Below are 24,459 nucleotides of genomic sequence, written 5' to 3'. Positions count from 1 at the left end.
TAATTCTTCTTCTAATGCTAAAAGGAAAATTTTGTCCAACTTGGCGTCATTTTCTTTACACTTTGCTCATTGGTGATAATATGTACATTTCTACTGTATTACATAATTGGCTAGTTCTAGGCTTTCATTTTCTTGATTTGGCTGTCGGTCTTGAGTACACCACTTTGCCGTTTGGTAGCTCGATCTTGTTGCCTTTGGGTTTCGACTTCTTTTTTTTCTTTGGTTCGGTTTCCGACTTATCTTCAACTTTATTAGTATTTTCGAATACCACATCAGTGTTTATTGCCAAGGATGCATTGGCTCTTGCAACCGACTTATTCCACAAGTACGCAGGAACTTTAAAGAACAAAGAATCTTTGAAGCCAGGATAGCGGTTGATGGAGTGTTCATCGATTTCCATCACATCTTCGTTGGAATCAATGTCAATCAAATACACTCTTCCATCATTTTTAACTCTGAAAGCTCTACCATTGGCTTCGTTGATGACCTTTCTGTCGCTTCCGTCAGTTGGTGGAATCTGTGATCCACCCCAAGCCTGGACCTTCATTTGCTCCTTCATTTCTGAAATTCTCTTGAAATCCTGATTTCTACTGATTCTGAGTGCTACGAAATGGAATCCCCCTACAAGGACGAAGACAATGGCAATAGTAAGCAAAAAACCTGGACGGAACTTTGAGTATAAATAACCAGTTCCCCTCCACTTGGGGAATCCCTTGTCCAAGAAATAGTCGTATCTTTTCTTCAACGATTGGTCTCTTAAAATGTTTCCTACAAGAGACAATCTTTGGAATCGTTCTTCGGCCATCTTTTTCTGACTACGAGAAGCACTGCCGTATTTATCAGGATGCAAGGCTCTAGACTTCTTTCTATAGGCCTTGGAGATCTCCTTGAGTGTAGCCTTGGGGCCATTTTCCAAACCTAGCCACGAATAGAAGGTGATGTCTGAACCCAAATCTTTCTTAATTTTGTCATTTAGAGAGAAGATTTCGTAGTCTTCTGGGGTCCAGTTGGAGGCCACGACAAGCGAAAAAAGAAGAAATGTCGCTATTCCGATAGAGAAGAATCTCATGGCTAAGAAATTCAATAACGGCTGGATATAGAGACTTGTCCACGATGAATGGTTGTGGTATCGATGGACACGTACGAATATAAAGTTACATAAATCATAATTTTTCAGTCATGTGATCAAAAGCAAAAATGATCTGCAGTTTGTCCAGAATTGCAGAAGTCGTGTCTTCTGAGACCGTGTCGCGAGAATCTTCAAAAAGAATGGTGGAGTTCTCGCTATTTTTCTCACTACTTTTCATTTCTCTCGCTATTCCTCGCTACTTGTTGTCCAAGCTGCGCCATTTCTCGCTATTTTGAACCTTGCTATATATAGATAATTTTGTTTTTCATTATCAACTTATAAATCAACCATTTCGGTAGATTTCATTCATATTTACTTCACTTTCTTCTTAAAGGCATCATTCGTTTGATTTTCAGCTAAATTTACCATTGAGATCATTGAGAAATCAAGCTCTGATCAAACATCACAGAATTCATTCAATATCAAGTTTTAACAGTAGGTCTTTTTGATAAAATTCAGATCACAGCATTGTCAGCTATAGGATTGTACTATTGGCATTCTAAAGTCTTATTTCGACAAAATAGCCAAAGATCGTTAAAGATCATTGCTACATTAATCAATTCATAATCAAATTCAAATACCACTGTAATGGCACTTTATCCACTTCCCACGAATCTCAAGTTGATCTTTTTCTTCGATTGCGTATCGGCAACATTATGGTTCTGTTGTCTTGTTCGCTTGCTAATCCTACTTCCACTCGTGGGTAGAAGATTTCTCCCTGGAGGAATTGCTGATTTCTTTCACGTAGTGGCACTTCTTCCGCTATTTGGATTCTTCGTAGTGAATTCATTGGGCAATAGGAAACTTTTCCTCAAAGATGCCTGGTCTTTGGCCAATGGTATTCGAATGGCATGGATCTGCTACGGTGTGATCTTTGCCCATCCTAAAATCGCTAAGCATACTTCGTACTCCATACTTATACTATCCTACTGTTTGTCTAACTTTATCCACTTCAGTTACCTTGCATTTAGAACCAAAACAAGAAGTTCGCCTTGGTTACTTTTCTGGCTTCAGTATACCCATCATTACATAACTTTTCCACTCACCATGGGTGCGGAAATGGTGCTTATCTTCTTAAGTCTTGCTTTTGTTGCTGAGGACCTGATCTACGAAGTGGCACTCAAAGCTGTTCTTCTAGCGTATGTTCCTATTGGCTATCTAGCTTTTAACTACTTGGGAAAACGTAGAAAGGAAAGATATACGCAGGTCATGAAGAAAAGAATCCAAGCCAGGAACTCGGCTGCCAACTCCACAGTGCCGACTGCTGCTGTATCTACTTCTGGAGTTGCTGGTGTGACTGAGTCTCATGAGTTGAGAGAATTGAACTAAATAAGCTGCACAAAAAATTGCACCCAAATTCATTCAATGAAAATTTATTCAATTATTGGCTGAGTCTCGAATTTTTATAGAATCCACGGTTCGAAACTAGACCAATGGATCGTATAGCTTATATGATACTAAATTGCTTTCTAGTACTATTTATTGTAGCACTCACTATTGTATAGCTATTAGGGTTCTCTTATTTACACCGAGCGTTCGCACATTTACACGAAAATACCAGAATCTTCAAATCTCAAAAAAAATTTGGTACTGACTTTCAATTAATTCTTCACCTTTAGAAACCAGCCTCTGCAATGATAACGAAGTACTTTGCCAACGTAGCTGTGAAATTCGACCCCTTTTCAGCTGGTGGAAGAGCCGCCAGATTATTTCTTGCCAGAGTGCCTCTGTCAGCCAAAATCGATTACAAGGTCTTACCTAAGGAATCAACAGACAAACCTGAGATCAAAGTTACATTTAAGGACAAGTTCGTGATGGAAGCAGATCCTTCAGAAATGAACATTAATGATTTGAGAGACCACTTCAATACCCACTCTAGAAAGTTGGCCATCAAGGATGCCATTTCTGAGTAAATATCCAGATCATATTTCGTCATGTATAGTCATGAATTATGAAAATTATCAATTCATACTTGATGCTTTCTGTTTAAGATTCACATTAATACATTATATGGCAGAAGATCGAAATCTGAATGGAAGACATAGTTGATCAACTAAAACCATTCATAGCATACATTATACAATAGTATTTAGGAGACGTCTCCTACTTGTACATAGCAAAATTTAATCACCTGTCGTTCTAGAATGACATGGGCGTCATATTATTACAATTATTTACATGTTAAACCTTCTATCTGTAGTCATTTCGTTTCTTATTCTTATTCTCATTCATAAACTTCTGAAACCATGGTGGAATCAATTCTTTGATCAAACTCTGGACGTCTTGCTCTTCAACAGGGTTAATTTCCAAGCACGATTCCATCACTTTGTCTTTCAAAGTGAATTCTAGTCTATATGCCAATGGAACTGAGGCATCGTGGTCTACAGTAGTTATTTGGTTATGTTCCGTAATCCATGATATCACAAGTTTGTACCATTTCACCATTTTGGAGCAGTTTAGAGTCGAATTTTCTGTAAAATAGACTGGTTCTTTATTGATAATGCCGTTAAGCTCATTAGTCTCATATCTTTTAATAGACGATACCTTCAATTCTGGAGAACGGAATCCTATTACAAGATTCTGGCTTCCAATTAGCTTGTTTTGACAATAAGCTGAAAGTAGCTTCCTTTGAAAGGAGCTATTGGCTCTCCCTTTGGGACCGGAAGGGATTGCTCTAGCCTTCAATTCAATGTAGTTGGAGAGTCCGTCCTTTGTAATATCCTTGCATGCATCTATCTCTGCTGTAAAATGGATAGGAATTTCACCCACTTTGTGGCTGACCAAGCTGTAGAAAGAAGTGATACTATTATCATCGAAACTCACCAGTGCCGGTGATGATGTGATGAGCCTCTCAAATGCAAATCCAGTATACTGAAGAAGTCTTAAGTTATCGGCTCTCTTATCGCTGGCATTTTCTTTTCTGGTTTCTTTTGATTTCTCAGATGATTTCCAATCATATGAAAGGAATATGAGACCGTTCCAGTAGATAAGATTAAAGCTGGTTGTTTGCTTTGAAATGGGAATAGTCATTAATAAATGTAAATTTCTTCTTAGGGAAAGCATTTTGAAATCTTCCAATGGTTTGCCTTTTTCTCTCACGAGATATTCAATAGCTCGAAGCATATTTTCCAACAGATATATTTCCTCTTGCTTGGGAGGGCTAAATTGTTCGTACCCATAACTCAAACTTCCTCCAATCAACTGGCTTACATCCTTTTCATGATTTTTACTATTCTTCTTTTTCTTTCCTTGTTTTTGTTTATTTGCGACTTTCTTCGACTGTTCCAATGGAACATTCACCTGTTTCAAGGCACTCTTATCTTCGAAGAGTATTTCCGATTTTTCTTTTTCTTTTATTAAGCTGAAGTAAAGTAATTCAGATGGCAGTTGGTCGAATATGACGGAATCCTTTGCAAGATATTTGGCTAGATGGACATCTTCTTTGTTTCTTTTTAATGACGAATCTTGATCCTTTGTCTCTAATCCTCTTAAGTAGCTTGTCGTTAGCTTCTCGATTATAGACAAGGCTATTGAGTTCATTCCTCGCAAAGAAGAGATAAATTTTAAAAAATTAGAGTTGGATTTTTGACACTATTATTTATGCAAGAATTGCTGCGAAAAATTAGTCAAGTCTTAAAAGGTTCATCAAATTTCATATATAAAGTTATTCAATCACTAGATAAAAACTCGAATAGCAAAAAAACTAGTGAATAATAAAGGGATCTAAAACAAAAACGTAAACAACATTCGTTGAATTTTCAGGCGATTAAATTTCTTTGACCATAGGATTTGGTAGCATAATCACCGTCGATGACAATTACATCTTGAGGTCTGTAGTTCTCTCTTCCAGAGAAGTACTCTTTCAAGATGTTTTTGACTCCTTCGGAATATCTTGCCTGGGCATCAAGAGAGGTACCAGAGACATGTGGTGTCATGGCATTACCGTAGCCATATGGATTAGTCATAGATCTCCATGGATGGTCAGCAGGAGCAGGCTGTTGGTTCCAGACATCACCACCGTAGCCAGCCAAGTGACCAGATTCAAGTGCGGCAGCTACATCTTCTGCAACACAGATGGCACCTCTAGCAGTGTTGACCAAATAAGATCCCTTCTTCATCTTTGAAATCAATTCCTTGTTGAACAAGCCCTTGGACTTTTCATGCAATGGACAGTTAATGGTGACGACATCAGACTTCGAAACCATTTCTTCAAGACTTTCAACTCTTTCGACAATGTTGTCTCTACCATTGAGGATCTTGGAAACTTCGTTCAACTTCTGAACTGCTTCAACTGGCAAGTCTTGGTAGTCGTAGTAGTACAACTTCTTGGGGTTAAATGCAATCAATCTTTCCAAGACACGGTAACCAATTCTACCAGCGCCAACTGTTGAGAAGACTTTGTCTTCCATGTCGAATTCTTGCTTTGCAGCGCCAGCAATATCCCACTGACCAGAAATGGCTTGTTGATGGCCTGGGACGAAATTTCTTACCAAAACCAACATGGTCATGAGAACATGTTCAGCAACAGATTGCACGTTGGAACCGGTGACTTCAGCAACAGTGATCTTTCTTTCGTTGGCTGCGTTAAGATCAACGTGGTCAGAACCAACACCAGCAGTGATGGCAATCTTCAACTTTGGAGCCTTTGCAATTCTGGTTTTGGTAATGTAACCAGGGAAGAAAGGAGTGGTGATGACGATTTCGGCGTCAGCAAGTTCCTTGTCAAGAACCGAGTTTGGTTCTGGGTCCTTGTTCGAGGTGGTCACCAATTCATAACCGTTGTCTTCGACAAACTTACGAATTCCTAATTCGTTTTCGGCGCAACCTAATAACTTCTTTTCTTGTCTGGCATGTTCGCCACCTTGGTAGAGAACCAACAAAACCTTACCTTTGGACATAGTGAAAATTGGGGGAGTGAAAAATTGAGTGCGGAATGCTTGGGGCTATCTAGTCAAATGATTAATTGATAGATAATGATAAGAAGAAAAGAATTGAATGGAAGATGGACATCCTCGACTACTTATATAGGATTTCCAGAGTTGGTTTCGGAAACAGTGGAATCATTACATCTCTATTCTTTTCATGATTGGAGGTAAAGACCTACATCACTTTGGTGACTGTTTTTTATTAGCTTCCGAGAGATTTATTTTGCAAGCATACAGTTGCGGCTTTTGTGGGGTACATAATTACAAGACAGTTTGAGAGATTATACCGGCTATCAGTATTTTGCAATCGGATTACAGCCTAAAAACATTTCCACTTTGGGTCAGCGTCTGCTGTATAGAGATTTCCATGTCGGTTGTTATTTTCATGACTCTAGAAAGCCAATCAGGCGGGAAGCAGCTTGATAGCCATTTATTGCGTCTTTTTTGACTTTTATAATTAGCAGGAATAGGAGGGGTTATTTTTGGCTTAAATTGTACTTCTTGGTGGATTCGATTTCCAGTGATGTCATTCTGCAATTTTTGAAGTCGGGTAGCAAGGTTCCGATTTACGTTTCACTTCCCGATCTTTCCATCTGATCAAATATAAGCCTGGTAAACTGATCACAGAGAAAAAAGCAAATTTCTCAACAATTTACCAACATTCCCAATTTCACAACTTAGTTGCAACTCAATTGGTCCGTTCCAACCGTGTACACGCTGGAATTGTCTAGAAGAAGTTTCTCGGGTTCAATCATTGCGGAAGTTGTGCTGCTGTATGCTTCAGTTTGTAGTATTTTGCAACTCTATTCCGCGCGAATTGCCGCAAAAAGCAGCGTTCAAGAGGAATTTCCAAAATGAGATTAAGCTGCTTCCAGAAGATATGCCACTAGAGGGATTGTTAGATGTATGAACATAAAAATCGAAACAGAATTGACTCAATAAGATTAAAAACTGTCAAAATTCTCTCAGTTATTTCCCCTGTTTGTTTGTACTTTCCATTGGCCGGAAAACATTTATTTTGAAGATGGGATAAACTCGCTACTATTAGCCATGATAAAGTTCTTTGATAATGAATCTACTAGATTGTATACTTGCCTACAACGAATGATACAACACTTAAACATGGAATTCAACTTTCAAACGACAAGAAATTTTAGTTCACCAGATACGAAATACATAAATCAATCTAGAAATTAGCCAAGCAGCCAGCACTTCACTTTTTGTTTCTTTGTCCATATGCTTTAGTGGCATAGTCACCGTCAATGACAATAACATCTTGGGGTCTGTAATTGTGGGTTCCAGCGAAGTATTCCTTTAAGATATCCTTGACACCGGCGGCATATCTAGCTTGAGCGTCAAGAGAAGTTCCGGAGACATGTGGAGTCATTGCATTACCTCCACCAAAATCATTCTTCATTGATCTCCAAGGATGAGTCTTTGGAGCAGGTTGTGGGAACCAGACATCACCACCATAACCAGCAATATGTCCTGAATTCACAGCATCTGCAACATCCTGCTCGATACAGATAGCACCTCTAGCAGTGTTCACCAAATAAGATCCCTTCTTCATCTTTGAAATCAATTCCTTGTTGAACAAGCCCTTGGACTTTTCATGCAATGGACAGTTAATGGTGACGACATCAGACTTCGAAACCATTTCTTCAAGACTTTCAACTCTTTCGACAATGTTGTCTCTACCATTGAGGATCTTGGAAACATCGTTCAACTTCTGAATAGCTTCAGCTGGTAATTCCTGGTAGTCGTAGTAGTACAACTTCTTTGGATTGAAAGCAATCAATCTTTCCAAGACACGGAAACCGATTCTTCCAGCACCAACAGTAGAAATCACCTTATCTTCTAAGTCATATTCTTGTTTGGCTGCTCCGGCAATATCCCATTGATCTCCGATAGCCTGAAGATGAGCTGGAACAAAATTTCTGATCAAAACCAAGATTGTCATGATCACATGTTCAGCTACAGAAACAACATTAGAGCCAGTGACTTCAGTGACAGTGATCTTTCTTTCGTTGGCTGCGTTAAGATCAACGTGGTCAGAACCAACACCAGCAGTGATGGCAATCTTCAAGTTAGGAGCCTTCGCAATTCTTGTCTTGGTGATGTAGGCAGGGAAGAAAGGGGTGGTGATGACGATTTCAGCATCAGCAAGTTCCTTGTCCACTTGAGAGGTTGGCTCTGGGTCTTTATCGGATGTAGTTACCAATTCATAACCATTGTCTTCCACGAACTTACGAATTCCTAATTCGTTTTCCAAACATCCAAGCAAAGCTGGAACTTCTTTGGCATGGGAGCCACCTTCATAAAGAACCAACAAAACCTTTCCTTTAGCCATGGTTGATAATTGAGTCGTGTGAGTTGTGTCTACAGTACAATTGAAAATACAACTACTAGTATAGTTGAACAGAACTTAAGTAGTGCGTACTTGAGATCTACGAATTATCAATTATGAACTGCTATTTCTTTGCTATTTATACAATTGCATCTCGGGATAAACTATCCAAAAACGAATGATCTTAAACGAGAAATAATTATCCCTATGGTGGGGGATGAGTTGCACCCAAACGATCAGTTAGGTTAAGTCCAACAGTGTCAAAGTGGAGCTGTGTATGGACAGGGATCAATTTCATTGTGTCTGACGATTGTTATACCCAAGACACCCCGCTCACCCCAATCGAGACAATAATTCCTGGAGCAAGGAGTGATTAAAATTTGCACTGTTTGGTCGAATATGGAGTTAAGCACGTCCGAGTCTATTGTACTTTCCTGTTTACAACTTAAACGACAATCGTAAGCCAAATAATAAAAGGCAGTGCTTTTACATTGGTTGGACTATCCGAGCGATATAGTTTAATTTCTCGGAAAACAGCTTCAAGCTTCTATTTCCTATGCATCCTGGTTCAATTCCCCAGACTCGGAAAATCCTATTGCAGAATGAGACCCCTTATTGCCCCTGGATTGCAGTAATTGGCCCATTGGTTGACAGGGAAATGGCTCGGATTAAGGATGGCCACGACCCAAAATGGTAATATTTGTGGGGAGTATTTGGTCACGTGAGAGAAATAGGGACTTTTTCACTCAATACGGAGGAATGTGTGGTTTTAGATAGAATAATGAATAGCTTGGAGCGGAGAATAAAGCAAGTATAGGAGGCACGGTGAGAATGGAGAAGTTAACGTAAATAAATGTGTGCTTCTGTGTGTATAGAGAATTTCTAAGTTTTTCACAGAGACCAACTTGCGCAAAGTATTCCCGGAAGTTCAATTGTCCGGATCACGGACAAGTTCAATTGCATGGCATTGAACTATAATTTCAATTCCAACAGAGGGTAGCAACTTTTGCTAGTAGACTTAATAGGGTAGTATTGCAATTGGACTTGGCCGTGAGTGGATGGAATGGCTCGGCCCCGGAAAATGCGCTTTGGCCAGTGAGAGCGCAACAAAAAGATGTTACAGGAAGATTACGTCAGCGAAACAGAAATCTACCATAAGCATTTATTGAAGATGAAGTCTACGACAGTTGGATGCATGCAAAGTATTGAATATGACAATAAATAAGTAATAAATAGAAACATAAAGGTAAAAATCACAAAAGCTCGTAGGCACCGAAGTGTGGTACTATGTGCTCAGAGAAACCTATAGCTTACTATAATTTAAAATATACTATAGCGTAGATATAGACATCTGAGACTACAATATGACAAATGCGAATGAGATCACTTCGATACGGTTCAGTCTTTTTGATTTTAGGTTTTGGAAATGAAATGAACTAATCAAAAGCCAACTGCTTCTTGATCTCGGCAATGGCCTTACCCGGGTTCAAGCCCTTAGGACATGTTCTCGAGCAGTTCATGATGGTGTGGCATCTGTACAACGACATTGAGTTCTGCAACATTTCTCTTCTGATCTTGGAGGCTTCGTCTCTGGAGTCGATCAACCATCTGTAGGCCTGCATCAACACGGCTGGACCCAAGTATTGCTGTTGGTTCCACCAGTAAGAAGGACACGAAGTAGAACAACAGGCACAGAGGATACACTCGTACAAACCATCCAACTTAGCTCTGTCTTCAATTGACTGCAAGTTCTCTCTACCGTCAGTTGGAGGTGTGTCTCTCTGTAAATATGGCTGAATGGATTTGTATTGCTTGTAGAAGTGGGTCAAGTCTGGTACCAAGTCTCTCACTACAAACATGTGAGGCAATGGGTAGATCTTCAAATCCTTCGAAGTGTCGGTGTCTATACGACACAAACAGGCCAAGGTGTTTCTGCCTCCAATGTTCATGGCACACGAACCACAGATACCTTCACGACACGATCTTCTGAACGTCAAGGTTGAATCCTGCTCGTTCTTGATCTTCAAGATCGCATCTAGAACCATGGGACCACAGTCGTTCAAGTCTATATCGTACTTCTGCATAGTGGGAGCCACTTCTGGTGTGTCTGGATTCCATCTGTAGATCTGGAAACTCTTGATTCTTGAAGTCTTTTCAGCCGAAGTAGCCAAACCTCTCACAAAAGCTCTGGTTGGCTGTTGGAAACGCAAAACAGATCTGAACATCGTAGCCGTTGATATTAATGATGTGAACTTCAATAGACTCAAAAAAATTGAACTTCAATATCAAACTAAATTGAACTACTAAAGAAAAAGTGTGTTCTCCAGATTCTTTTGTATAGATTTTAAAGCACTGAGGAAAAAATTTACCCGGCTGAATTTCCCGGGGGAGCGCAGTTTACAAATTGTCGCAGCGTGATTGGCTGTACATCGCGTCACGTGATAATCTCGAAATGGTTGGAAAATGGACCAAAACAATTTTGCTTCCGTGGTTATGAAGATGATATTTGCTCTCACATAGGTGTTAACACTACTGGTGTTTCTTTCTTCTGCTTTGGCTTCATTTTTCTCTTTATTCTGTATGGTTTTCTCGTCTCTTACTTCCCCTTCCCTCCATCCCCTAAATATCGCTTCCGAGTAAACCCTGAAGCTCCGAGCCCGCGAGTCGGCGCTACCAGGTCACTTATGAGCAGGAATGGATCTGGCTCAAGCGTACAGTGCTACTGGATCAGATAGAGACCAGATCTAGCTAGGAAACACACCATTTGAAACGCTTTGACATGTTTCTAAACATTTGGCTAATTTGACACTTTCTCTGTTTCTTTGCAATATCTTGCGATTTCAATTTGCTCTAGCAGCCAGTTTTAGGCTCTAGCGCAGCACTATTTTTCTTGCGAGATAGTCTAACCACTCTCTTTGTATACAATTGAGAATCAGTGCTCCGTTTAATTGTCTTATATACTAAGGCTACTGTAGTAGGAATGGTTAACTCTTGTTGAAAGTGCTTTATTGAAGATTAATTGGATATATATTTTGCAAGGTTAAATTCACACACTTTTTATTTTGTAATTTTCGCTACAATTTTGCGATTTCTACAAATCTAATTTTTATTGAGAATCAATACAATTTCAGCCTAGTTATCAATTTTTCCACGCAACTATCCCATATATGACAACGGCTAGATGTGCCCTCCTCATATTGTCTTTGTTTACATGTAGATCGTTGTTCTCTTTGTTCTCTTCGTAAGAAGAAGTGTTTTCTTTGTAATCTCCGCACTATGGTGTGCCGAATATTTATTGCATGCATTCAAAAAATGCAATTAAATGTCAAACACACGCAGTAAACTTGATTTCTGATCTGATTTCTGTTGTGATCTTGATTTTGCTACTGGTTCGACATCTTATTTGCATTGTATTCTGCATTCTTTGCTGGCTAGCTCAATAACCTTTGCGTCTTGTGACTCTACTGAAGATGGCTGGCTCCCGTTACGCTGTGCGATATGCATATTTTTAACACTCTTGTGCGACTTAGCGCGTCTTGCATAAGGCGAGCATCTCGTATTTTGCTTTTACTGCATTATTTTTGACCCGAACATTAGCACTTCGTGAATATTTTATAGAAAGATAGTTTAATCCAGCAGATCTCGATATCTATTAAATCCACTGGAGATCCAATTTTCATCATGTCAAAACTTCTGTCTTTTTCTTCGTTTGACAGTATATTTATCTCCAATACTGCCAAATGAAAGTGTCTTCCTTGCAGCTGCTAGCCTTCCTAGTGGCCTGCATCCTCGCAAATACCCTGGATCTGGCAGAAGACTCAGTTGCAACTACAACTACTGTGACAGAAACAAAAACGGTACTCCCCGTATGCTTTCAAAATAAGCTTGATGATGTATTCGACGCTCAAGTGAACAGCTCGCAGCCCGAAGAAACACAGGGAATCAAAGTGGTTTTTGTCTATGAGCCAAATGAAATCCCACAACCAGAAGCTACTACGCTAGCAACTACGTTTGTTAATTACCTTAAAAAGACGTCAACTTCTGTGGATGACTCAGGTACAGTTTTGCACTACTATACCGAGTCAGAGACATTAACTACAGAAATAGTGAGCTACGGTTGCGATGGCTGCGAAAAGAGCCCTAACTTGCTTTCGCAACCATATATTAGTAACGAAGAGGATGCTGAAGATGAAGAATACGATCTTGAAGCAGAGCAAGAAGACGACGAAGGTCCTTCAGCTCCGACTTGTATGCCTCAAGTACCCACAACCACTACAATTATCTATATTGCCAGGGTTACACCAGAAGTTCTCCCTTTTGAATCTTCAGAAGCGATAAGTTCCACTATGAGAAATCCTCTTGCGCTTGGAGGATTGTACATTTCCAAGTCTTTGGAATATTCCATAGACACGAGGACATTAACCCAAGGTATTCTTCTCTCAACTACTTTGATTGCAAATGCCTCGGAATCTGATTTCTTCAGCGAATATACTACTTCGACAACTGTAACTTTCACCAGTTCAGTGACAAACGGAACTATACCTGCTAACGCAAAGGTTTTAACCAGCACATCTGAAGAGCTGTCTAGTTACGTTTCTTCTTCTGCTGAAGTTATTGCCCAAGCTGACACAATCGCTTTAGTATCTTCATATCCGGTCACTTCAACATCAAACTCATCTAGTATCGCAACATCAGCAGCTCAGATAAGTAGTGTAAGATACACCAATTCCTCAAGTTCCATTTCTTCAAACAACTCTACCCAGACATATATTCCCATCAGAGAATCTGGCTATTCTTCTTACTCCTCTGAGAATAGTTCTTACATTTCACAGTCTTTAGCCTATAGCAGTGAAGTTGAGTCATCTTCGTTGGAGCTGTCCACAATTTCTACTTCGGCTGCACCACAGAATGTTTCTACGGTCTCTTCCAGCATAATTTCAGAAAGCTCTTCTTCTCTTCTGCCAGTTTTCTTTGCATTTGCAGCTCCAGTAATGGCTCTAGTTACTGTTTCAAATGCCAATGGTTTCACTGGAGACATCTTTCAACCGATTTCTACTGCTAAAACAACCTTAACTTTCAAGAGACAGAACTTGCCGTTAGCTCTCCCCGCAGGTGCTACCAATGATGGACAACCTTACCAAACCAACAAGTTCTACTCCAATTTGTTCCTCGGTCCACAAACCGATACAGTTTACGCCCAGCCATTCAATTTAGCTTTCGTAAAATCTGGTTACTACGGATTTGGAGTTCAGAGAACCATTGCCAGCAGAAGAGTGTTTGGAACTCAAAACACCAACAACCCCAGCTCAGCCTCGTACTACTTCAATCCGATACACTTGAACGAAATGATTGTATCCGCCACTGCCTTTACATCTGGTATCAAGATGCACGTTTCTGTCATGAGGGTAATGTCTGTAAATGTCAAGCTTTCCACGAATGGAGATATTTCTGCTAATTACGTAGAAATTCCCATTGTCCAAGGCATGGGTTTTGTCACTTCCATCTACCACGGAAATTTGATTCCTCAAATCAACTCTGGCGTTGGATTCAGTAAGCTTGCACAAGAATCGTCGTCCACTCTTAACAAAGCAAACTTGTTGCGTTATAGAGCCACGCTTTTCAACGGAGTGCAATATCTTATCTATGTGAAGATTCCAAGTGGCCAGTCTATTTCCAGTTTCAAGCTTTCTGTTAGCAACAATAATAAGATTGTGGGTTCCAAAGCTATTAACGGTCTCATTATTCAGTATGCCATTGCAGCAACAGCTGCCCACAACACTTACTATGATGAAGCTGCCGGAATGTACCCAACTCAGTGTAATATCAAGGCCACTGGAAATGGAGGCACTTCTGCGGACTACCAATTCAACTATGTCACTCTGGGTAAGTCCATTTCTGGTAGGCCCGTAGTCTTCCTCTATCCCCATCATGTTGAATCATTGAAATCTGATACAAAATCATACAATACCGGTATGACTTTGACGTCTACAACCAAGGGAGATATGAAGGGCTATGTCATCAACAACATCAACTTGTCAGAAAAATTAAACACCAATGTCCAGTTCTTGCCTTGGACTCAAAGTGTAGGAAGCAAGGCCATAACATATACTGCTGCCCAATTAAAGACTATAGCTGCTGCTGCTAACCTGGAGTTGTCTGTAGATATCAAGACCTTAGTGATGTCCCAGAACTCCAACTATTACTCTGGAAAGGTATTAGACAAATTTGCTTATATCTTATTTGTTGTAAATGATATCATCGGTGACCAGAAGTTAGCCAAGTCGTTGTTGGCTACATTGAAAGATACATTCGCCCAGTTCAGAAACAACAAGCAATACTATCCTTTGATGTACGATACCAGATACTTCGGTATTACATCCACCTGTAACAACAACGGTGACACTGGAGCCGACTTTGGTTCTGGCTACTACAATGACCATCACTTTCACTACGGCTACTTCATCCATGCAGCAGCCATAATCGGTTATGTCGACAAGAAATACGGCGGTACTTGGGCTAAAGATCAACAACCATGGGTTAATGCATTGGTTCGTGATGTTAGCAATCCATCTACTTCCGACCCCAACTTCCCGGTTTTCAGAATGTACGACTGGTTCTCTGGCCACTCATGGGCAGCAGGTTTATTCGCTTCTGGAGATGGTAAGAACGAAGAATCCAGTTCTGAAGACTACAACTTTGCCTACGGTCTTAAGTTGTGGGGCAAAGTTACTGGAAATAAACGTATGGAATCAACAGGCGATTTGATGTTGGCCGTACTGGCCAGAGCTATGAACAAATATATGCTTTACACCAGCACCAACAAAGTCGAACCTTCTCAGATACTAGGCAACAAGGTTAGTGGAATCTTCTTTGAAAACAAGATAGACTACACCACTTATTTCGGAAGCCCAGACAAGAATCCCGAATACGTACATGGAATTCACATGTTGCCTATCACGCCGGCATCGTCACTTATTCGTGGCCCGGCATATACAAAAGAGGAATGGAACAGCCAGATATCCAAGTTCTTGAGTAAAGTAAACAGTGGCTGGACAGGGATCTTACGTCTAAACCAGGCCCTTTTCGATCCAAAGAGTGCCTGGAACTTTTTCTCTGCGAGCTCGTTCAAGTCCAGCTGGTTGGACAATGGACAAAGTAGAACTTGGGCCTTGGCCTTCAGTGCTGGAGTTATGAATGCCTCTTCTTAGACTGGTCCGCACGTTAACGGAGCTGAACGGCTTTAATTTCATTTGAGTCTTTCTATTTTTGGACTGAATTGACATATTTTCGCAACCGTTTCTAGCCAATATGGCATAGAGCGTTCCGCTGCATTTTAATCCCGAATAACACCGAGCACATCTTCTGGTGGTTCCATATATATAATAGGTAGATTTTTCACTTTTTCACTTTTTCACTTTCCGGACTCTTTAATTTAATTAACATCAACGATAGTTTCAGCAGTAAAATGGTACAGGATCAATCTTACTATAAAAACGGATTCAACAAGGCAATCTCAGATACACATGCGTCAAGAACGGTTTCAAACAGCGCTGGTTTTGTGATTCCTATTCTTGAGCCCAACCACAAGCTTTTGGATGTTGGTTGTGGTCCAGGATCAATCACCTTGGACTTTGCCAACTATGTGGAAGGAGGTGAGATCATTGGCGTTGAGCCTACGGAGGAATTGATCGATTTAGCCAACGAAAACAAGGCCAAGTTGGCTGCACAGGGAAAAAAGGTTGACAATGTCAAGTTCCAGATTGGCTCAATCTATCAATTGCCCTTTGAAGACAACTCTTTTGATGTAGTGTATGCTCACCAGGTGGTTATTCACTTGGAGGATCCCATTGCTGGTCTCAAAGAGCTTAAAAGAGTAACCAAACCTAACGGCTTTGTTTGTGTTCGTGATGCTGACTTGGAGTCAACTACAATCTTCCCTCAGAAGTACGAAGATACTTTGCGATTCTGGTTCACCAGCAAGGCAGCTAAATCTACGGACACCAGAGCTGGTAGATCGTTGAAGTCCAAGGCTATCAAGGCTGGTTATATTAGTGAAAACATCAAGGCGTCAGCTTGGATCTGGTGTGTTTCGGATGCAGCTGCAAGAGCTTTCTCAGCGAAAGGAAGCATCAACAGAATCCAGAATTCTGGCGAGAATCTCAAAGTCGGCGATGAAGAAACAAACAAAAAGAAGAAACAAGAGATCATTCAAGCTTGGACTGAATTTGCTGATGATGAAGAAGGCTACTTCACCATGCAAGGTGGTGAAATAGTTTACCAGAAGGAAGCCTAAGATAAACGATTGCACACTACAACTAAACGACAATTACATTTATGTTACGAGTACAATGCTTAATGAGTACAATGATAAACGATTCCTAAATTAGATATATAATCTTTTGCTATAATTTTATTTTATTTTTGTTGATCAAATGTATCGATCAATTGGTTGAGCGTAGATTCGTTAAAAATTTCAAAGTAGGGGTCATCAAGAGCGTAGTAGTTTTCCATAGCATTTTCGAAGTTGTCCTGAATCGTTATGAGATTAGGTTCACTTTCAAATGTGACATTTGGAGTCGATGATACACTAGGGAAATTGTAAGTGGGGAGATTGAAAGAATTATTATCAGGTCTATTTGTGATTTTGGAAAAGATGTCGTCCATATTTTGGTCCATAGGAATTAATGAACCAGGACTGAATTTCGGAGTACCATAGTTCTCGTTCAAAAGACCGTTCAATTGTGAATTAGGGATTGGATTTTGAATCGGAGCTAAAGGCTGTGTTGGGATATTCATGTTTACGGAAGGAACCTGCTGCTGTTGGGGCTGTTTTTGAACATGTGGCTGTTGCTGTTGCTGCGTTTGTCGATCTTCCTTTACATTGTCTTCATCTAGTTTCCTTCTCTTTATACTATTTCTGTATCTCTGAGCTTTTGGATCACCCTCAGGAACGGGACCATACAACGCAATCCATTCGTTCAAAAGCTGCGAACCTCCCAATCTTTGTAAAGAACTCTCGATCGTAAAGCAGAGCTCCTTGACAAGAGAATGTGGAAGGTTGAAGCCAGTGAGGGTATCAAACTTTCTTGGATCATATTCATCACAACTTCGAACATGTTCCGCTGGAGGATCATTTTGTTTGCAGTAATTGACAAAGTCATAGCCACTGTAAAACTCGTCACTCAGAATAGCCCGAAGAATAAACAAGTTGGATTTGCTAATTCTCCAAGCGTACAAGTAACGGTTACCAAGCTTTGATATTCCTAGAGTCCCGAGTTTAGCACACTTTGTGAGATAGTATTGCAATTGCAGCATATCATCGAAGTATGATTTATACGACTCATCCGTAGCCATTTTTTCAACATGAGCAGAAGGATTAGCTCCCTCCATGGCTCTGATTGTGTAGCTCATGCGGATAATGAGACTGAACAAGATACCATTAGACTTATGCATTGCCGACTCAATGACAGGATTCAAAAAAAGGTTTGCACTGTAGCTGAAGTAATAATGCTCATGTTCCAAAATAGTGTAGTAACTAGGAAGAAATTCTTCAGTCAATACCATTAACATCTTTTTGAGATAGAAAAAGCTCAATTCCTGATTCTTTTCTGTCTCGTAATGAATAAAAAGATGATGATAGATAGATACCATGAAAAATTTAACTTGGATATAGTAATGAACTTGCAAGACTCTTCTGAAGTTGTCATTAAAAAAATCCTCCTTGAAAGCATCTATAAATTCAGAAATGTGGGTGCCGAGATTAGTAGCCACAAATATCTCGAAGTCATTCAATGCTTCTACTAATTCTATAATTTTGACTCCTTCACTGACATTTCCCACGATATTAAGAATATTTCTCATTTTGGTACTGAGCGGTTGCAAAAATTTCCAAGCAACATGTGTATAAGAGTCAAGAGCTTCAAAACTAATGTTTTCATTTCCATCCTCGTGGAAAGGAAACTTTACATCTGAAGCTATTGGATTAGTGGTTAATGGGTTACCGGAAGAAAATCCATGTAATAAATCGATATAGTTCAAATGGAACCAAATCTTTCTTCTGATATTATTTTCCTTTGGATCATTTAAGACGGACTTGAACGAATCCGGTTCCCTATTCAATCCTATTGAATAAGCCATCAGAAGCAAGGTGCCATTGTAAATCTGAAACTGGTTGCGATCAGGACCTTCGGAATCTTCTGGCGCAATGAAAACGTAGATTCTCATGAACAATGCCAATTGCAAAATGGATAGGTTCATCTTCTGGAATAACTGGAATTTGTTCAAACAGTTTCTTGCTAATACAATGACATCAATTCCAATAGAGTTAAGGAGTAGCATTTTCAAGCTACGCAATTCCGAATCCGTCAATTTCTGCTTTTCTTTATAGAATGTATTGCGCTTCTGCCCGTCATACCCCAAGAAGAACTCGTTGACTTCCTGGTTGTTGGTGATTAACGAAAGATAACTCATTCTGAGAATAATCAACATGATTCCAAGTTTGGCATAGTCAATATTATCTTCTATCTTTAGGCCTTCTATCTTTTCTTCCGTAAATGACTCTGGACCAATAATAGCCTCAATAGACTTCTTGAACGAAGTTTCATCTAGGAAAGGAATATAAGGGTAGATAAATTTGAAAAACCTATTAATATGGATCCAAACAATTCTCTTGCTTGGCAATACTGTCAAGATCTTGGAAGACAATTCAATATCATTATTGTTTAAATATTCATGGTCGGTAATGAAGTTAAGTCCCAAAGGTATACCTTCATTGATATTATGCTTAGAAGTGTTAAATTTTTTCTTAGCTGCTATATTCAATCTTTGAAGTACTTGGATTGGTGTTTTGTTCAAAACTGACTGATTTTCAAAAGATCTTGAACTTTCTTTGTTCTTGCCAGGAGGCACACAATCCATAAATTTAGTCTTAGCCTCGTGGAAGCTCTGAGACTTAGTTGACATGAATGCCCACAAATCAGACAACCCCATGTCCATCTTCAAGAATGCATGCCACGTAAAAGGTCCGTGGTTGACTTCATATTTGTCTGGGGTTGTGGAAATAGGCGGATAATCAAAGAAATTAATTGTGTCTGAAGGTGAGCTAACCGGGTTGATTCCAATCACTGATTTATAGTCCTGGAAATGCTTCATTATGTCTACATACTGTTTCGCTACAAGGTATACTCTAGAATTTGGGGTCAAGTTCGGCTCTTTGTAGTCAAGATGGGTAGTTGAACTAACGGATGTAGGTCCTGTACTGGCATGAGTTGTTGCAGAGGCATAGGACGGAGAAGTGAATTGTTGACTACCTTTGTCGGAATCATTGGACTGTACTTCCAGAAGTTTGTTTAAGGACTGATCTACACTATTGATATTATTTAGGCCATGCGGACTTCTGCCAGTTACAACTGGTGATGTTGTTGAATAGGAACCAGTTGATGAAATTGACAGCTTGTATGGTCTCTCTGAAGATTTATACGATTCCAGCGAAACCGACAGATGCACCCTTCGCAATCTTGCATCTTGCTGTGGCACATGTGTTAATTGTGGAGGTGGTCGTTGTGGAGTAGGAAGAGTAGTATTTTGATGGCGTAAAGCTTGGGGCTGTTGATCTAAGGGTTGTTGTGACAATGGTTGTTGTGATGACGGTTGCTGTGCCAATGGTTGTTGTCCTAGTGCTTGTTGAGGTTGTTGAAGACCTAATTGAGGATGCTGAGCTTGGAGTTTTTGCTTCAGTGTTATTCGTCTAGGTGTTTGGTAGTCAGGTTTGAATGCCGAAGTATTGCTATTGGATAATCTATCGTGGCTTTCTAAAGGAGTTGGAACGGCATTTCTATTGAACAAATTCAGAGACGTGGTGTCTTGGGCAGTAGCCAGTGTAATCACTTTAGAAAATACAGAAGAACTAGCAGGCTGATTTGCCGAAATAGCCGAAACAGATGTAGATGATGTAGACGTGGATGATGGTCCGGAATTGGGGGAATCTACTATACCACTAGCAGTTTGAGCCGAGTTAACAGACGAAGATTCAGAGAGTGAATTCTTTTGCAGAACATCTGGTTCTACATTAACAACATCTACCGAAGCATCTCCATAGTAGGGCTTATTGTAAGCACAGATATGAGACGTGTTGTACTTTGTACACGATGAGCATGGCTGTCCCCTATCGCATTTAACCTTTCTGAACTTGCACACGTTACAGACCAACGTTATTCTGTTCCTTTTACGCGCTTGCTTCTGAACCTGGTTCAGGTCATCATTCAGGTTATCAGACATAACGGAAATATGGTGAAATGGAACGGAGCGAAAAGGTTAGTTATACCAGTAAAACCAAGATTAAAGACGCGTGCTATAGCAGATGGAAATAAATCACAGACAATATGTCAATCTCTGAAAACACAACAAGGAGAAAAGACGAATTTCTGAAATTACAACTTGCAAGTAAGCAAACTCGTTCTCACCAAAAAAATTTTAAGGAAATTAGGAAATTGACGAACAATGAGCAATCGCTATCTATCGAATCAATTACACAATATGCGGATCAAAAGCTTCTGGGAAATGTGGCAATTGGTGTATTTCTCAAGCTCTTTCTGTTGGAGTCCGTTTATTCTGTCTGTTTCTATGTAAATTGAGTACGAGAAGGAAACTGTGATTCCTGCCTTCACTTTTTTTTTGCCTCCGTATTCGACCAATGGAAGCTACAAAAAGGTTGCAACCAGTTTGATAATAGGACTTGCGAACTCCTGAGTGTGCCAAACGTTCAGTTCCTGGAGTGGTACTGATGGCGAGTGTTCCTGTTTGACCGGAGTGTTCACAGAAATGTCCTAAGCTGTATGGGAATAGGAAAACAAACCAGTTCGAAAGAAAATGTCAAACATGGAATGAAATCTACTTTTAAAAAAATCATTCTACATACTTAAGCCAACCTGCAAATATGTAAATCGAAGTCGGTGTTAATGCATGGACTTGATGAGAGTGGGGCGCAATTTTGTACAGGCAGTCAGCATATTAGCGCACTCGGGGATAATGTGAGTCTATTACAAAGCGGTCTTTAACTTAGCCGTACCTTAAAGAAGATAAGTCCGCTTACCACCGAGTTGCATTCCGCATTCGGCGCTAGATATTAAGCACATTAAAAATATGAAAGTTTTAGTAAACTTTTTTTTTGCACTCAAAGAACCAACTGATAATGAACTGGCGAAGGAACCTTCAGCTACAACTTACGGCATTTACCATTGGAGGCTAGGAATAAAACGGGAAGAAATTGCAGGTTGGGTTTGGGCTATCTGAATTTACCTCGGCAAGCCGTTCGTAGATTATGAATGTATAGACCTAGATCTTTTCTCCATGACTCAGCTCCATTTGCTGGTCCATTGTACTGGCGAGCCGTTCCGTGATTCACTGTTCACCAATATGCTGACTGGGTTTGTTTCTTTTGCAGCCGGAGTCGAAACTGAATCTCCACTTTTCGACTTCTATTGTTGAGCGCAAACGGCTCTTGCGGGACAAGAAAACACAGCACCATTGTAGATTTGCGTTGTGGAAATTTGGAGGATACAGCCGTTTACGTATACGCAATAGTTCCACATTGGGGATTGGTGCCTGATCTGGAACGGAATGCATCTTTCGCCAGGGAACAACTTTCGCAGTCAGCTCTACCCCACCAAGGATACCCAGTGGATCCAGTGGATCCAGCAAGTTTTGACTAATTGGGGTAATCTCCCCAGTGCCGTGTTGTGGATGGCTTATACCACGGGCGTACTTCGTAGCGATCTTGTAGCGATCTTGTGTCATTTAGTTTGCCGTGTTCTGGAAGGGTTTACCACAATAGTAATCGGTTTCTCGTGCAGATACAGAAAGACTTCATATTGGGTGCAAAAACATTTGTCAGCACTTCCAGACTTCTCCAAAATTACATATACTCAAGTAATTACCAAATAGATTAATAGATTAAGTGAACTTACTATACACAATGAACTAAGCCTTTTCGCCCAATACGGCGTCCATGTTTTGAAGCGAAGGGTTGCTGCTGTCGGCGTCGATGACGTCGAGATTAGACTTGGGGCCGGTATACACCTTGTAGCCATACACGAAGTAGTAGAATAACGACAAGAGCCACACACCCATGTTGATGACAACGGTGTAGTTCATAGTATCCTTGTCAACAACTTTGCTGTCTGGGAACATAGCCATGGTGATGACGAAAACAATCCATAAGACTGTAACGATGTTAATAGCGGTGGAAAGATGCTTACCCAAGTGGAAGTGGCCAGGAACGAATCTAGCCTTTCCAGTTGGCAACAAGACCAACAAAACAGGTGTACCCCAGGCCAAAAGATTGGAAGCGACAGCCAATGAGAACAACGCACCTGAACCAGCAGCACCGTTGATCAAAACCAATAATCCTAACAATAAGGCTACGATACCAGCAAAAATAGTAGCTCTGACAGGTACCTTGACTCTTGGGTCAACATACTTGACGAATTTGTAGATCACTGGCAAACCGTCATCTCTGGCGAAAGCCCATATCTGTCTGGAAGAAGCAATTGCAATGGATACACTCATCAAGTACTGTCCGATAGCAATCATAGCCATGAAAGCAACAGCCCACTGCTTTCCCAAGGCATCGAAGATGATCTGGGCCATAGGGTTACCAGTTTCCGATTCAAGCACAGCAGCAGTGTCTCCGTTCTTGATGCAAGCAACACAGACAATACAGATGAACCAGCCGACAATCCAGCACACGGAAATAGAACCCAAGATCCCGTAAGGAATAGCTCTTTGGGCATGTTTGGCTTCTTCCGAACAGTGGATAACCGAGTCAAAAGCACCAATGGTCCAGATAACAGGCATCATTGAGAGCATGAATGACCAGCCGGTGGTCCAGTCTCTGATGTTGGTGAAGTCGCCAAAAATGTACGAACCGTCGTTGAACCCATGAGTTCTGGCTCCTATTGGCACAGCGATGAAGAACAAAACAATGATGAAACTGTTCCATGCAATGGAAATGGTCTGAAAATAAGCTTGATGTTTAGTGGTCAAGCAACAGAGGATGACGTTGGAAATGATACAGGCAGCAAAAATCCCGTAGCACTTACCGTTGGTGATTTCAAAGGCTCCATCCAGATTGATGTATACAGCTGAAAGGATCTCGACTGCGAAACCGTAGCAAATGGAACACATCCCTCCAATCAAACCAAGAGAGTTGGCACATCCGACCAAGAAAGAAAGTGGAACCCGCAAGCCATCAGGTGCGTAATAGTTGGTGTAGTAATACAAACCCCCCGAAGTTGGAATAGCGGAACCCAACATCGTCATCGAGAAACCGATACTCAAGATAAAGACCCCACCAATGAGCCACGCCCATACAAAGCCACCAGCACCACACTCCAATCCAGAGGCAATTGTAGAACAAATAGAAGGCAACAAACCCATGATGGAATAGGCGATACCGAACACCTGGAGCGTGGAATAGTGTCTTCTGAGCTCTTGCTTATACCCGATCTGGGCTAACAACTCCACATCGTCAGCAGCGTGAGTAGGATCAATTTCACGGAGATCCGATCTATGTGAAGCAATAAAGTGCAAATGGTCTTCAGTTCTGGACTTTATGGTGTTCATTCTATAAGCTTACAATTTAATGTTGATGTCTATGTCTACGAGTGTGAAATTCTACAGGCCCATTGTATTACAGTTGGCGAATTGTCTACATTATATAGAGAGGAGAACAGAGGCAGCCGTTATCAGCAGCAAAACCAAACAGTATACACGCTATCTGGCATCCTGGAGATGCCTTGAAGTCGCTGTGGCTTAACGGAAGGTTTGTGACATTTTGGGCCGTTATCAATTAAATGTCAGTTCCAGCAGGCTCGCCCAATTAGGTAACACCAAGCTACCAGGACAGATATCCACCGGCACAAACTGTCAAAATAGGCAGGACTAGTCAGGTTTCCAATAATTTCAGTCGTATTTTGTGGCTGCAGCTGCATCCACTGCATCTTATCAAAACCAGAATCGAAGGAAACCAGATTGACGTTAACGATCCGAAGGAGCCAGTA

General features: G+C 40.6%; 11 protein-coding genes across 11 annotated transcripts; 4 read left to right on the top strand and 7 right to left on the bottom strand. All coding sequences in view use genetic code 12, as the record gives it.

Moving 5' to 3' along the window:
- Positions 1–301: 301 nt before the first annotated feature.
- On the bottom strand, positions 302–1,069 carry PICST_63959 (predicted protein; the record flags this gene model as incomplete). Its single annotated transcript, XM_001386442.1, has 2 exons — positions 302–795; positions 820–1,069. Coding segments are annotated over 2 exons (744 nt in total), but the record flags the coding sequence as incomplete, so codon positions are not given.
- Positions 1,070–1,356: 287 nt separating this feature from the next.
- PICST_79927 (predicted protein) lies at positions 1,357–2,603 on the top strand. Its single transcript, XM_001386634.1, has one exon. It carries the CDS (start codon positions 1,718–1,720, stop codon positions 2,456–2,458), a length of 741 nt encoding a protein of 246 aa, XP_001386671.2. The 5' UTR covers positions 1,357–1,717; the 3' UTR covers positions 2,459–2,603.
- A 160-nt stretch (positions 2,604–2,763) lies between these two features.
- PICST_50992 (mitochondrial 54S ribosomal protein YmL44) lies at positions 2,764–3,042 on the top strand (the record flags this gene model as incomplete). Its single annotated transcript, XM_001386633.1, has 1 exon — positions 2,764–3,042. The coding sequence occupies one exon, from the start codon at positions 2,764–2,766 to the stop codon at positions 3,040–3,042; it is 279 nt and encodes a 92-aa protein (XP_001386670.2).
- Positions 3,043–3,319: 277 nt separating this feature from the next.
- On the bottom strand, positions 3,320–4,669 carry PICST_33767 (predicted protein; the record flags this gene model as incomplete). Its single annotated transcript, XM_001386441.1, has 1 exon — positions 3,320–4,669. The coding sequence occupies one exon, from the start codon at positions 4,667–4,669 to the stop codon at positions 3,320–3,322; it is 1,350 nt and encodes a 449-aa protein (XP_001386478.2).
- An 87-nt stretch (positions 4,670–4,756) lies between these two features.
- FDH1.1 (dehydrogenase-like protein) lies at positions 4,757–6,050 on the bottom strand. The gene has a single exon (XM_001386440.1). It carries the CDS (start codon positions 6,025–6,027, stop codon positions 4,888–4,890), a length of 1,140 nt encoding a protein of 379 aa, XP_001386477.1. The 5' UTR covers positions 6,028–6,050; the 3' UTR covers positions 4,757–4,887.
- A 1,217-nt stretch (positions 6,051–7,267) lies between these two features.
- Positions 7,268–8,404, bottom strand: FDH1.2 (formate dehydrogenase-like protein; the record flags this gene model as incomplete). The annotated part of the gene is made up of 1 exon (XM_001386439.1): positions 7,268–8,404. One exon carries the CDS (start codon positions 8,402–8,404, stop codon positions 7,268–7,270), a length of 1,137 nt encoding a protein of 378 aa, XP_001386476.1.
- A 1,433-nt stretch (positions 8,405–9,837) lies between these two features.
- SDH2 (succinate dehydrogenase subunit) lies at positions 9,838–10,626 on the bottom strand (the record flags this gene model as incomplete). Its single annotated transcript, XM_001386438.1, has 1 exon — positions 9,838–10,626. The coding sequence occupies one exon, from the start codon at positions 10,624–10,626 to the stop codon at positions 9,838–9,840; it is 789 nt and encodes a 262-aa protein (XP_001386475.1).
- Positions 10,627–12,651: 2,025 nt separating this feature from the next.
- ACF4 (endo-1,3-beta-glucanase Daughter Specific Expression 4) lies at positions 12,652–15,609 on the top strand (the record flags this gene model as incomplete). Its single annotated transcript, XM_001386632.1, has 2 exons — positions 12,652–13,135; positions 13,184–15,609. The coding sequence occupies 2 exons, from the start codon at positions 12,652–12,654 to the stop codon at positions 15,607–15,609; spliced, it is 2,910 nt and encodes a 969-aa protein (XP_001386669.2).
- Positions 15,610–15,849: 240 nt separating this feature from the next.
- On the top strand, positions 15,850–16,828 carry PICST_74165 (predicted protein). Its single transcript, XM_001386631.1, has one exon. It carries the CDS (start codon positions 15,867–15,869, stop codon positions 16,692–16,694), a length of 828 nt encoding a protein of 275 aa, XP_001386668.1. The 5' UTR covers positions 15,850–15,866; the 3' UTR covers positions 16,695–16,828.
- Positions 16,829–17,569: 741 nt separating this feature from the next.
- FST4 (Fungal transcriptional regulatory protein) lies at positions 17,570–20,632 on the bottom strand (the record flags this gene model as incomplete). The annotated part of the gene is made up of 2 exons (XM_001386437.1): positions 17,570–19,524; positions 20,308–20,632. Coding segments are annotated over 2 exons (2,280 nt in total), but the record flags the coding sequence as incomplete, so codon positions are not given.
- Positions 20,633–22,378: 1,746 nt separating this feature from the next.
- PICST_64090 (GABA-specific transport protein) lies at positions 22,379–24,022 on the bottom strand (the record flags this gene model as incomplete). The annotated part of the gene is made up of 1 exon (XM_001386436.1): positions 22,379–24,022. One exon carries the CDS (start codon positions 24,020–24,022, stop codon positions 22,379–22,381), a length of 1,644 nt encoding a protein of 547 aa, XP_001386473.2.
- Positions 24,023–24,459: the final 437 nt, after the last annotated feature.

The sequence above is a fragment of the Scheffersomyces stipitis genome, chromosome 8, assembly GCF_000209165.1.
Source record: "Scheffersomyces stipitis CBS 6054 chromosome 8, complete sequence".
Classification (NCBI taxonomy): domain Eukaryota; kingdom Fungi; phylum Ascomycota; class Pichiomycetes; order Serinales; family Debaryomycetaceae; genus Scheffersomyces; species Scheffersomyces stipitis.
Note: the sequence above shows the minus strand (reverse complement) of the source record. Positions and strands in the feature narration are given on the sequence as shown.